The following is a 14,060-nucleotide window of genomic DNA, read 5'->3' as shown; positions in this document are numbered from 1 at the left end:
GAACACAAATATCTGCATACCACTGAAAAGATAGAAAAAGCAGCAGGGAAATACGGAAATTTACAACCTTTACCCTTGAAGGTGCCTTGTCCTGAAACCTATTTTGTCAGTTTATTTGTACCTTACAGCACACCCAATCTTTCCAATCAATTACCTGCACACAAGAAATAAAAAAACTGAACCAGTTATTTTCAGAAGTCATTGAGGTACCTGCTGATGCTGGTATTCTTCTGCAGCTGTCTGTGCTGTCCGTAAGCCAGCTATCAAGTCTTCTAGGCGATTATGAACCTAAGAAAGCATCAAAAGAACAAAGAAGACGCTGTCTTCCTAGCCTGAAGTTCACATTTTATTATAAAAAAAATTTACACATATCTTTCCATCACTTTATTCTTTTCATACTTACCCTCACCATCAGTCATGAGAAATACCTCAGTCTGATGCTATGATAAAACTATAGCAAACATCAGCTCTGCCATTTGGCTTCAGGGAGAGAACGATGTGGAATACAAAAAATCTTCAATCACAGAATCATAGAATCGCTCAGGTTGGAAAAGATATTCAAGATCATCAAGTCCAACTGCAACCTAACCCTACTACCCTAACTCCAAAAATGAACATACAAAGGAGCTTCTCCCATCCACTATACATTTGAAAACCATGCCGTCTTAACCAAGGGGGAAGAGTAAGCACTTCTCTCTTCTTCTGCCAGTGTCAGTACAGCACAAAGTTCAACTTTCATGTATAGCATGTATTTTCAGAACCTCTTAAACATTAATTAACAACCACAGGTATAACAAGGCCCCCTGGTCATTGTTTAGAATACAAAAATAATTTGCTTCTTATAAACCACGTTATTTATGCTAATATCAATCACCTTATTTATGCTAATACCACTGAACAGGGGGAAATTGCAAGCCTTTCACCGAGTTCAGCAAATAATACCATGGGGATTCCCTTTTACCATTTCATGAAAACAAATACACATGAAGCAGACAATGGAAAAGCAATTCCACACAACAAAATCTCTGGGGAATATAATTCTTGTCCCAGCCTGATGATGTCAGTCAGGCCTCTGGCATGAAGCTCTTGGGACCATCACAAATGTGAATTTTCCCTGAAGAAACCTGCAGAATGCCTTTCAAGATACACATTACAGTATGTGTCTGTCATTTAATGTCATGACTGGTATAAAGAATAAAATATTTAAACCAGCACAACAGTGTCAAAACCTCACCATATATAGTGTTAAGTAGGACTTGATATATTATTACAGGAAAACTCTCAAAACCAGAAAGCTGGAGAATGGACCAGCAGTATTTTCAGAGTATCCTACAGTCAGGGCAACTCAGGTGACTCACCTCCCTTTATGCTCCCCAAGAAAATCATGTAACTTCCCCATGAAAGATATCTAACTAGGCTCAGAGGCTCACACTAAATAAATAAATGAAAAGTTTATGACTGGCTTACTGAGGCTGAGGCTTGCAGATCCTTCTGAAGAGCTTCAATTCTATTCGTTTGTTGTTTGGTTGTGGCTTCCAATCTGGCATTTTCAATTTCAAGTCTTAAAGAGAAACACGGATCTTATTAGAGAAATCCATAATAGCACAAATTGTAAAGGAACAGTGTGAAAGCATGCAATTTAAAGCAAGAGCTTCTTTCAAAATCATGTATTACCATGATGATGCAACAAGGCAATCCTAACGTTTTCGAAGAATCTCAGAAAGCAAAACCTGCTTCACTATGTTATTTTCTTACCGTTGCACATGTTCTTCCAGTTGTTTTATAGTAGTATTGGTTCCAGAAGTTGCTAACAGAAGGTCTTGCAGTTTCTGGGAAGAAACTGATACTTCTTTTTCCTTATTATCTAGGACAGTCTTCAAGTCATGAACACAATGCTCAGACTGAATACGCTGTTCTTCAGATTCCTGTAACTGTAAGATAGCAGTGAGAATCCTCAGCAGCCAGGTTAGTTTCTCTATAGAGAACTCAGTGAGTGCTGAAGAATTTGAATATTGCACATATCTACAAACACCCTCTACCCAAAGTATTGTAATCATTTCCAATTCATTCAAGCTCTCATTTCTCTTAGCAAGTGAACAAGAGCAGATAATATTTAATTATCTGTGATATGGCCTCTCCCATCTGTACAAACGATTTTCTCTAACACCATTATGAGCACTGACACTGCTAATCCTACCTTCTCAGTGACTTGTGAGACTCTGTAGCTACTTGCTTGCTATTCTATTGAAAATATTAATTAAAAAATTAATCCCTTTCCTAAAGTGATTTCACAGTTCAATAGTAGATTCTTACATGTTTCAGAAAAAAAAACCCACAACTCTCACAGAGAGCAAAAAAGGAAAACTCAAATTCAGCTGTGCAGTATTTGTACAGTTTCTAAGAAATCGGACAACATACTTGGCCAAACCAGATGCAATAACCTGCAGAGACACCAGGTTATTTTGCAATGCAGCTTACCAAATACAGATCTTCACCAGGTAAAGATACAGCGACCTCATCTCAAAGACCACCCAATCACAGACACCAAGTGCATACAACAATGCAATTCATATACATGTCATTAAATCTATACACTTGAATTTATTTCTAGGATAGGAGGACAACATTTGCTTATACTTTGAAATCTCTGCTCTGGTTTGGCACAGGTATTACTGTGATCACAGATGACAAGGGGCAAGTTGAGAAGACTAAGGAGGTAAAGACCTGCTTACAGTGTTTACAACCAATCTAATAAGACACAGAAAATTGATTTGTAAATTCAGAGCACCCATGTGATGTTGCTTCAGATAGTGCAAACATCCCATACACAAAGAAATTCTTAGTTGTGTTTGACACCAGGAGAGGGAAGCAAGTTGGAAAAAGAAAGAACACTGCTGAAATGCCCTGAAGCCTCAAGAATAGCTTTAGCTGTGGGGTTGAAGAATGTCTCCTACTTGCAAAAGAAAATAGATGGCTTTTTGATGATTCCAGTAACACTCATCTTTCACTATAAAGCAGGAGGCCAGCTGGCAAAGATTTCACTGGCTTCATGAATTATGACAGGGTATCACTGCTAACCTCCTTAACTTTCTCTGCTACTTGCTCTCAGAACATTATTTTTCTCTTCTTCACCAAAAACAGGGGAAAAAAACTCTCAGATTTATATGTATAAGTTACAGCTTCTCTGTACCTTGGTTTTAACCCTGTCCAATTCCTTTTGTAAGCGCAGTTTGTCTTCCTCAAGGTCACTGCGGTAACGTGTAGTAACTTCAAGGGAAGCTTCTGACATAGACTGCTTTTTAAGAGCATCAGCAAGCTCCTGCTGTAGCTGTCTGACCAAACCCTAAAGAAACAGTTAGATAAACATGAGGAAAACCAAGAAATTTGACTTTACTCCTTTAAAATAACTAGATTATACAATTCAGCCATTTACCAAAGTCTTCCTTAATTCCAAGAAAAAAACAAAGAACCACAACAAAACAACATAATTTGGTTCTATGCATATAACTTATACCTGATGCATTTTAGAAATACAAAATCATTTTATGAATTGAAACATTTTAATGTTTCAATTGGGAGTGGAGCACCTCCCCTACAAAGACAGGCTGAGGGAGCTGGGCTTGTCCAGCCTGGAGAAAAGAAGGCTGTGGGGTGACCTCATTGCAGCCCTTCAATACCTAAAGGGAACCTACAAACAGGAGGGGAATCAACTCTTTGAAAGGGTAGATAACTGCAGGACAAGGGGAAATGGTTTTAAGTGGAGGGAGGGGAGATTTAGGTTGGATGTCAGGGGGAAGTTCTTTACAGAGAGAGTGCTGAGGTGCTGGAACAGGCTGCCAGAGAGGTTGTGGATGCCCTGTCCCTGGAGGTGTTCAAGGCCAGGTTGGATGGGGCCCTGGGCAGCCTGGTCCAGTATTAAATGTGGAGGTTGGTGGCCCTGCATGTGGCAGGGGGTTGGAGATTCATGGTCCTTGAAGTCCCTTCCAATCCTGGCCGTTCTTTGATTCTGTAATGTCTTCTAATTGTATAGCTTACCTCTCTTTCTACTTTGTCAGTCTCATATTTAAAGACTTGTTCCCTTAAATCAGTACACTTGGTATTTAATTCCTTGTTTCTCTCTTCCACGAGGTAAACTTGCTTTTCAGTATCAGCCCTGAGTTTGTTGAAAATATCATTAAATCTGTCCTGGACATCATTCACGACCTTTTCTTTGATGATTCCCTTGTTCTGCAAATCTTCCAGCTGCTGACGGAGTAAGAGGTTTTCACTTTGGAGCTGAGCCAATCGTTCCTGCATAGATTCCTGCTTTATCATAAATTTGCTGACTTGATCTTTCTCAAGTTGCCGTGCGTGATCACTTGCTTTGGCCTGACACTGGGCTTGATTTAAGTCTTTCTGCATCATTTCTAAAAGCAGTGTTTTTTCTCGAAGTGTTTGTTTCGACTGGTGAAGCTCATTTTCTAGACGATTAGCTTTGCTTTCCATTTTACTCAGCTGCTGAGACAAGCTCTTGTTGGTCTCCTGCGCATCAGAGAGCTCATGATGGAGCTTATCTTGTACACGAAGCCATTCATCACGTTCTCTCTGAAATGTTCGTTCAACGTCACTTTTCAATGACTGATGACGTTCAAGATCTTGAACAGCCGCATTCAAGCGGGAACGGAATGATTCAATCTCTGTTTCCAGTCTGTCTTTGCTTTCTTTTGTCTGTTCAAGCTTGGAAGTTAGCATTGCAGATTCTGTCTTGAGTAAATTCAGCTGCCCATTGTACTGAAATACTGTTTGTGTTAAGGCTTCCTCATTCAGCTTAAGTTCCTTCTGAAGATCATCATTTTTTTCTTTCAAAGATTCATTTTCCTCTAAATATTTTCCTTCATCCTCCTGGTGCCTAAGTTTTACTTGATCAAGTTCAAGTCTTAGCATAGCAATCTCTTCTTGTAGTAATTGATTTTTGTGCAGCAGATCCTTTTCTCTGTCATTAGTGTCAGATTCCTGTGTGATGAAGGACATGAATGAATAGTCAGTTGGGAAATAAATTCTGGTTTAACCTGGCAGGCAGCTAGGCACCACACTCCCAACCACTAAGTGGGATGAAGGAGAGAACTGAAAACAAAATAGAACTCATGGGTTGAGATAAAAATAATTTATTAAACCAAAAGATGAAAAAAACGGAAACAAGAAAGTGATGATAGTACAATAACCAATTCAAAAGCCAAGTAATAGGATCACAAACAGCCTCAGATGATTTCTGTCCTTGTAAGTCTCGAGTTTTCTGGATGTTTCACTGATAGAAACCTTAAAAATGATTATAACGACTATACAGTGAAGAACAGCAAATAGCTTAAGAAAGTGGGAACACTTATGTCTTGTTTTCCAGTGGTTTCCTAATTCCACATGCAATTCAGGTATATGTGGGATTGATGCTGCTATCCAGAATTTTTAAAGACAGCAGTAACAAAACTGGGTTATACTGATGAATTGTAGATAATCCACCAAAATGCACAAAATGTTATTTTTCTTATGATGTTAGAATGAGCACAGAGAAATATAACCAAATTAATTAGAAATGGAACTGCTTACCTCTGAATTTTTTCCTATAGTTTTTCTTGTCTCTTCTTCCAGTTCCTTCTGTCTCCACAGGTGGCTGTTCAAAATTCCTTCTTGTAGAGCTCTAGCACTCTTTTCCTGAGAGAGCTGTCTCTGTGTTTCATCACGCTCTTCTTCAATCTACAGTAATATAATTCAACTTGTGAATCTTGAGCAAATTAAAATTAGCAATACCTTCCTATTTCGTTCTTCTTTGCGTCCCTATTTTCTAATAATTCTAGTAAGAGCTGTTTATCATAAAATCATATAATGCGTAACAATTTTCCATATTTGCAAACAAACGTGTTTAGGTTTATCTGAATTGAAAGTTATAAGGATAGTGTGTGTCTGTTGCACAAATCAGCATTATAGAAGTTTTATACTTAATGAAATGAATCTCCCTCTATAACAAATGAAAAAAAAACCCAAAACTACTCTTCTTGGAAATGTACAGAGTTTAAGCAGAAAGCCAAGTTCTCTTTCTAACATACTATATATACACACTAAAAACAGAGATGAACACTCATATGCTTGCAGTCAAAGATCTGAAAACATCTATTCATCAATATTAGCATTAACATTAAGAACTGCATAAATCAAAAGAGTAACATTTCCAAAAGCACAATGATTACATTGACTATACCCCACTGCAAGGTCCTAAGTCTACATCTCTTCTACTAATATTTAGAAATGCTTCAGAACATATGCCAATATATTTACAGTTTACCAAAATCCAGCAATACTGCTATACAAATTGAGTTGCACAAGATTTCCAAAGACTATTAACGAAGTGAGACACAGAAGAGGACTGACCAGTGGAACAAACAGACCAGGAGGTAAACTAATGCCAATCATGCCCTCATTAAATTCAGGCAGACTGAAAGAGGTGATGCTAACTACTTTCTGCTCCTGCCAGAACAATGTAGCCACTGAAGATCCCTAATGATCACTTTCATGTGTTCTTAATATGTTTGCAAATGTAAGTTTTGCAAAGTTGAGGCTTAAAAATACAACAGAACAGACTGAATTTTTGAGGTATATTTGAAACTGCATGACAGGAATGCTGAAAAATATGTCAAGGCCAGTGGAAAGATCCTCAAAACTGTATGTAAGAACTATGAAGAATTATGCAGATTATGTACAGTGAAAACATTATCATCTCAATCACATTAAATAAGACATTAAACTTGTAATAAAAGTAAAGTTGAGAGTTTTTCTGGATTTGGTCCTGACTGTACGCAATTGAGGCAATTTACAGATTATCAAGCAAACAGTAACATTTAGGCCTAAATTTAAATCCATGTAAATATACTTGAAAGAGTGCTACAAACTAACTCTAATTTCCTTCTGAAAAAAAAAAGACAACAAACAACCACACACAAACACATGCACAGTTTTGTAGTAATTAGGAAAGACAACTCAAAGTGAGGCTTTGTGTGAAATACAAACCAAACTATAATTCTGAAAAATGAGAAAAGGAACCATGAACTTGTTTGATCATATTGGTTTGAGGACAATGGTCCTCAAAATGTACCAAGATGATTATATAATGCCTCATTCACAAACAAGGTTTTCTTGAACATACTAGCATAAAACATCAATTAGAAAGAAGCAGAAAAACAGAAGATAACAGGTTTAATATACCTGTTTCATGAGCTTTCTCAGTGTTATTAACTCCATTTCTAAATTCCTTGCACACAACTCAAGTTGTTGTTTCTCGTCTGCTTCTCTACAATATTGATCCTCTTTCCTCCTTAGTTGTTCTCTTATTTTTTCATATTGCATTTCAGCTTTAAGCCTCTTTTCCTCTTCTTGTTTCAAAGAAAATCTGGGTTTTAAAAGAGAATATTTGAGGAATTAAAGTACTCACAAAAAAGTAAATATGCCACACCATGAACTTGCAGAAACAACTTAAACCATAACAATGTCACATCTTCTCAAATACAGAAGTTTTGCTGCAATTTTAAACCTTTAAAATAACTCTAATTTCATTCTGTTAGTGGTGGAAGACATCTCGTACATGAGCTGCATAAGACTGACAAATAAGCCATTAAGTGATGTACAAAATTCATCATGTATTTTCAAATTTACATAGGTAAACATGAAGAATAATGCACACATCTATAATTCCGAAAAAAACCCCCAAACTTCATGTTACAGGTGCACACTTCATTCAAAATTAGTTCACAGTCTTACCAGATCAAAATATCATAAACTTTTAGTATTAAAAATATACTGTTTTTAATATGCTGAACATCATCTACATACTGTGGATTCATAGCGACTGCAAGTAATACTAACAAAACAGCACATCACTTATCTAAGACAAATCCAAAACCTTTTAAGAAGCCTTTTCTAGGACTATAACAACTGCTTATCATGTGTGAAGTAACCTTTTTTTTTTTTTTTTTTAAATAAATTAAAGGATAGTTTTCCAAAAAGGATTTAGAAATGTTAAGCTTAATATGATTAAAAAGCCAAGTTACAGTTTTAAAACTCACTGGATTTACATGTGAGAGAAACAATAGCAACTTGATTTTTCATCTGATAAAAACGCCTTGGAGAATGTTAGGCTTTTTTTTTTTTTTTTAATAACTGAAATAATCAGCAATAAGCACTGGTACGGTTAAAACTGTCCATTGTGTATCCATAGTAAGTAAACAAGAGAGCATTTTTGTATTTGCTTCTTATTTTGAATATTTTTCCAATATTTTTGTCAACAAATAAGAAAGTAACTATAAACGTAAAGAAACAGATACCCCAAAAAATGTGCTTTGTTAATTCTGGAAAATGAGTATCAGCAACTACTAACAAATAGCTCAAAAGACTGGCTGTAACATCAGTATTTAAGTAGCTTACACTCAAGGAGAAAGCTTTACATATAATTATTACTTTGGTTTCCTGAAAAGCTATATGTTTTATAAACATATAGATAATTAGCTAACACTGTTTTGGGATTTTATATAGAAAGAAAAAAATAATTCCTTGTATTTAAAGATGTTTGGGAATTTTGAAAGATGTTTAGAGCCAAATCCAGGCCAAATTAGGAATGGCTTTGTCTTACTCACAATCCCCTTCCATGTACTGTGAGACTGCTGGCATATTTCCTTGAAGTCCACTTCTCTCAGCTTCTTCTCACAGAGAAAGTGCTCCATGCTCTGTGATCAGCCTGGAAGGCCTCTGCTGAACTCACACATGTTCACTATGATCTCCTGTACAGGGAGGCCAAAAGTTGGGCCGAGTGCTCTAGACACAGACTAACAAGAGCTAAATAGGGATGGATCCCTCCCTTCAGCTTCCTGACTCTCTGCTCTTCTTAATGCAACCCAGGATGCTGTTGGCCTTCTCAGCTGCAAGATCATTCTGGCTCACGTTGCTCTTAATCTCTGCCAAGGCCCCAAGAGGCTTCTCAGCAAAGCAGCTCACCAGCAAGAGCATTTCACTGTATCCTCACAAGGGCTTTGAATTTGTTCTTAATGAATTTGATATAATGCCTGCTTGCCACTCCTCTGAAAATGTTGTAAACAGTGACTAAAGACCACCTGCATCTAGCTCAGGAGTAGGAGGTCAAGGAAACAATCTCAAATTTGACCTTCAAACACACCCAGTAAACTGTTTCAATTTGTGGTCTGTGGAGTTGCCATGATTCCTGGTTTTATATAAAAACAGAACAAAAACAAAACCTGTGAAATACAACTCCTAAGATGCTTTTAAGTCCCACTCCCTAAAAGTACTTAAGAGATGCATAGATGTAGCACTAAGGGACATGGCTTAGTGGTGGGACTTAGCATGCTGTTGATGGCTGGACTACCAGCACCTTCTAAAACATGACCAGGATAACATACACAATCAAAATGCAGGATTGCATACTTAAGGCTTTGGATATCACTTTTCAATTCCATTTCTTGGTGAGACAATATGGATTTCAAATCTTCAGTCTCTTCTACTATTAACTGTGACTCCTCTTTTTCACTTTCCAACTTCCTGACTTCTCTCCAGAGAGCTGCATAGCGATTTTTTTCATGATCTATCCTCTGTTCATATTCAAGAAGTATATTTTGAATTTTCAGCAAAACAGCAGAATCTATATGGAGAAAAAAAAAAACAACTGCACATATGCATAAAAACTTTCCAGTTTACAATCTATTTAATTCTTTGCTGAATTGGGTATAAGTCGCAAGGTTTTAGGCATGGGGAAGTCTCCATAAGAAAGATGAAAAAGACTGTGCCAAATGCAGATGAGTCCAACATGTAGACCCACTACATGACACAACTCAGTCTATCACCTCCAAGAAAGCATATTTTGGAAAGGGCCAAACCACCATGTAGGCAGAGGAGGAGGAAAAAAAGGTGTAAATAACAGTGGAAACATAAATGTAAGATGAAGGAGGGAGAGGAAGGATGAAGCACTCCAGGTGAGGGTGCAGATTCCCAAACAGCCTGTGGAGAGCACTGCAATGGAGCAGGTATTTATCTGCAGCCCTTGGAAAGGGCCCCACTGGAGCAGACACCCACACTGCAACCCATGGAAGACTCCACTGTAGAATAGGTGGATAATTCCTAAAGGATCTTAGCCTGTAAAAGGACCTATGCTAGAGCATGGAAAATGTGTGAAGAGGTACAAGAGGCAGAGAGGAACTATCATGTATTGACTGGAAAGCCACCATCCTCCTTGCACTGCTCAGAAAGTGGCAGTGAAGAAGCAAAATTAAGTGTGAGAAAGTGGTGGGTGGAAGGTGTTTTATTTACTTATTTTATCTTTCTCACTCCCCAATTTAATTAGCAAGCAATGAAATTAATTTTCACTGAGTGGAGCCCATTTTGCCCATGACAAAAATTAGTGACGGCTTTGTCTTTATCTAATTTCTTGAGCTTTTTCATTTGTTATTTTCACCTCCTGTCCTGTTGAAGAGTGGAAGTGAGAGTGCAGGTGGGTGGGAATAAGGTCTTTAGCCACAGTTAATCCATATTTGCCTAATGAAATTTTAGCAAAGATTAAGAAAATTAGTGCTGCTTACATTTATATCAAGCTATGTGTATACATGCAAGCATATTACAACATTATAGATTTTTTTTTTTTTAATCAAAACCATTATTTTTTGGAGCATTACTTATTAAAGGGAATAAACAGGAAAAAAAAAAAAAAAGACTGTCTTATTAACTTCTGATCACTACATTTGAATGAACTGGTCTGTACCTTACAAGAACCTGCTCTTCCAATTCCGACTAGAGACAGCTGGTAGGTAAGGCGTGTTTGTTGACAACACAGATGGACACAGATGGAGGTTAGGTGAGATGAATTCTGCATTCAGTGCAGGAGTCTGTACTTTTTGGGGAGTAGGGTATAGGCAAGAGTCATTTTTGATCATAAATATTAGACCTAAATAGAAAACTGAGGAACTGTGAAGATACACAACGAAACAAGAGTTTTAAAAGAGGAACTTGTAACAGAAGACAAAGTGATTTAGAAACTTACCTGTATGATCCACGCTAAGCTGTTCTAAGAGCAACATAGCTTCTTTGTAAGTTGAAGTTGGCAACTCAGCATCCTCTGAAGTTGTATCAGACGACTGTGTTAAATCAAGGTCATCAGTAACATCCATTTGCATGCTGACCTACAGACAATACAGTGTGTTAACGTATACAAAACTATATTATTACAGATCATTATAAATGCAGGAACAATTCATTCTCTCACTCGCAGCCTATTGATTTAACTCAAATAGTACAAAGCTGCATACTAGCAAAAATCTTTGCATCTGATTGAACATGATGTAAAAGCCATTACCGTTTAAGTGATTAAAAGCAGATAAAAAAAATTTTACAGTACCTTGCTCTTTTCGCTCCCTGTTTTTGTTGCAGGTCTGGAAAACAGAAATACATTTCAGTACTGGAATGCTTATACAACATTATGAACAATAACTGAAATTGCTCTGAAAACTTAGTTTCAGAAGTGAATTAAACTGCAGTTTGATACAATGACTTTGTTATACATAGTCATGTAGTTGGAGGCAGAAAAAAACAACAAAAACACCATATGTGTACTGGAAGGCTATTTTTTCTGTATGATATTAGTAATTATACAACAGCCAAAGTTAAAAAGGACCTCCAAAAAGACCACTCTCAGGTCTCCCCAGAGCCTTCTCCAGGCTGAAGAGTCCCAGCTCTCTCAGCCTGTCCATTCCTTGGATCATTTTTATGGCCCTCCTCTGGATGCTCTGTAACAGATCCACATCTCTTCTGTACTGAGGACTCCACATCTGGATGCAGTACACTCGGTGAGGTCTCACCAGTGCAGAGTAGAGGGGCAGGATCACCTCCCTTGATCTGCTGGCCATGCTTCTTTTGATGCAGCCCAGGATATGGTTGGCTTTCTGGGCTGTGAGGGCACACTGCTGGCTCATCTCCAGCTTGCCATCCACCTGCACACCCCCCAAGTCTTTTTCTGGTAGGGGAAAATCATTTAAGCACTCAGTCTGTAACACTTACCTTTAGTTTTCAGGCCAATTTTTGTAAACATTAAATATATTTATCATATTCATTGTATTCGGTACCTTTCTTCAGCTTGAGATGTTTCACTGCAAGTGCTATCATCCATTACTTGAATCTTCTGATTAACCTTCTGCTTTGAAGACTGCCTTTTATTCTCATTTTTCTTCATACCTTTTGCATTCAGAACAGATTTACTATATTGAACAGAAAGAAAAAAGTCACCAATTGAGTACATTATATAAAATTAAAAACACTTACTCTAGGAAAAAAAAAACAAGACTAAAGATGTCTGTTAAAACAGAGGCTTGATTTCCAAGATCTTGGAAGATACTCAAGTAAGCTGGAACACCTCTCTGTCCCCATCAGAGGATGTACTTAGAGCATAGATTTTCCTGAAGAAGGTGCAGATAAAAATTCCTGCCTAGGGTAATGTAAAAGCATCTCTGTCTTCTTCAAACTTCTTAGAACTGTTTGGTATTATCGTTCCCTTTTTCTTGACAAAGAGAGTCTGAGTTTAATGAAAACAATTCCATGATGAACACTAATATCTCCTAGAAAAGAGAGAAAGTACACTAAGTTCCTGCATTTCTGTTCTGGGGGGCTATTTATTAAGAAAATAACATTTTCACAATCTCCAGCTAAGACTCTGAAGACACGACTAGTGTCAGTATGGAGGAAGAAATTCTCTGGGCAGCCAGGCCTGGTGGTTGGTGATCCTGCATATATCAGGAGGGTTGAAACTAGATGATCATTGTGGTCCTTTTCAACCCAGGACATTCTATGATTCTACGATTAAGACCTCTATCTCCTCCAATGAAATAAACCTGAACCTCCAATGTGCACTTAGTATTCGGAAAAATATATTTTTTAAAAAGTTTGAGAAGCAGGGGACTACTCAGCATAGCTTTCAACACTGAGGAGAGTGCTTCAAATACAAGATTAAAAAGCCCTAAAGCTAAAACCCCTAAATATTACAAATAAAAATTACAGATTGTTTTATTAGTTTACCCTTTCGTTGGCATTCCAATTAATTTTGGTCTCTCCTCAGATGAAAAGTTCTTTGTGCATTTTTCTTCTATCATTTTTTCATTCTCAGGTTTTTTTTCATTCTTCCTTAGAGCAAGCTTTTCTTTTACTGGTTGATTGGTAATACTGCCTGACGGTGTGTTTAATTTATCATGATCTTCCTCTTTCTCCACTGCTTGCATTTTGAAATGTTTCTGCTTCTCTTTTTCCTTCTCAACCTATGAAGAGAAAATTAAGCTTCGTATATTTTTCTGTTTCTAAAGGAGACCTAAGACCAAATAATCTAAGCTTGACTTCTAAAATAATGTAAAATACAAAAGAATTTTCACAACAATTACTCTGCAAAATGTACCAAGTCAATGAAAATACACTGAATTCAGTCATGATTTGAAGTATAACAAAAAAAAAAAAAAACCCAGCCCTTAGGAAAGAAACAATAAGGGCATTACTGGTGGATAAGAAATTAGACAGACTACACAACATTAGTTGTAGAAATACAAAATATGAGTGGATGTATGATGGAGTACTTCCTTAATGATGAGGAAAAAAAAACCCAAACTCACAAGCAGAAAGTTTCACAGCAATCAGGAATTTTAGTGAAAGGCAGTGAAGGCACACCATGCACAAGCCACACCAAATGAAGAGATTAGTCAAGACCCTGTTCAGAAGCTATTTTCATTCCTTGATTGAGAATCAAAACTGGTATACTTGTATGTATTTGTTTTTATGGCAACGTGGTGATAACTACTTACACTGGAACTGACTGCCACCTATTGTTAAACTGAGTCAATACATTTTGATTTCTCAAAACCTTCTGATTACATTATGGGGAAAAGTACAATTCACCACTGCTCTCCTTATTTATGAGTAATGTACTTCACTTATAACAAAACAAAACAAAAAAAAACCAAAACAATTTGCACAAAGCACCTTCTTTTAATGATCAATAGCTAACA

General features: G+C 37.1%; 1 protein-coding gene across 4 annotated transcripts in view; it reads right to left on the bottom strand.

Annotated features, from left to right (window-relative positions):
- Positions 1–14,060, bottom strand: part of ANKRD26 (ankyrin repeat domain 26) — a 48,226-nt gene that overhangs the window by 10,144 nt on the left and 24,022 nt on the right. For all 4 annotated transcript variants that reach the window (XM_090137153.1, XM_090137160.1, XM_090137170.1 and 1 more), the window contains 12 exons: positions 13,087–13,322; positions 12,141–12,272; positions 11,417–11,450; positions 11,063–11,201; positions 9,457–9,670; positions 7,231–7,414; positions 5,581–5,727; positions 4,036–4,992; positions 3,191–3,343; positions 1,756–1,931; positions 1,468–1,561; positions 211–288 (listed from right to left, as the gene is read on the bottom strand). In XM_090137153.1, coding sequence (XP_089993279.1) covers positions 211–288; positions 1,468–1,561; positions 1,756–1,931; positions 3,191–3,343; positions 4,036–4,992; positions 5,581–5,727; positions 7,231–7,414; positions 9,457–9,670; positions 11,063–11,201; positions 11,417–11,450; positions 12,141–12,272; positions 13,087–13,322 — 2,544 coding nt within the window. The remainder of the gene's footprint in view (positions 1–210; positions 289–1,467; positions 1,562–1,755; positions 1,932–3,190; positions 3,344–4,035; positions 4,993–5,580; positions 5,728–7,230; positions 7,415–9,456; positions 9,671–11,062; positions 11,202–11,416; positions 11,451–12,140; positions 12,273–13,086; positions 13,323–14,060) is intronic.

This window comes from Phasianus colchicus, chromosome 1 (assembly GCF_987193195.1).
Source record: "Phasianus colchicus chromosome 1, bPhaCol1.hap1.1, whole genome shotgun sequence".
Lineage (NCBI taxonomy): Eukaryota > Metazoa > Chordata > Aves > Galliformes > Phasianidae > Phasianus > Phasianus colchicus.
The sequence above is the reverse complement of the archived record's forward strand: the minus strand, read 5'-3'. Positions and strand labels throughout refer to the sequence as shown.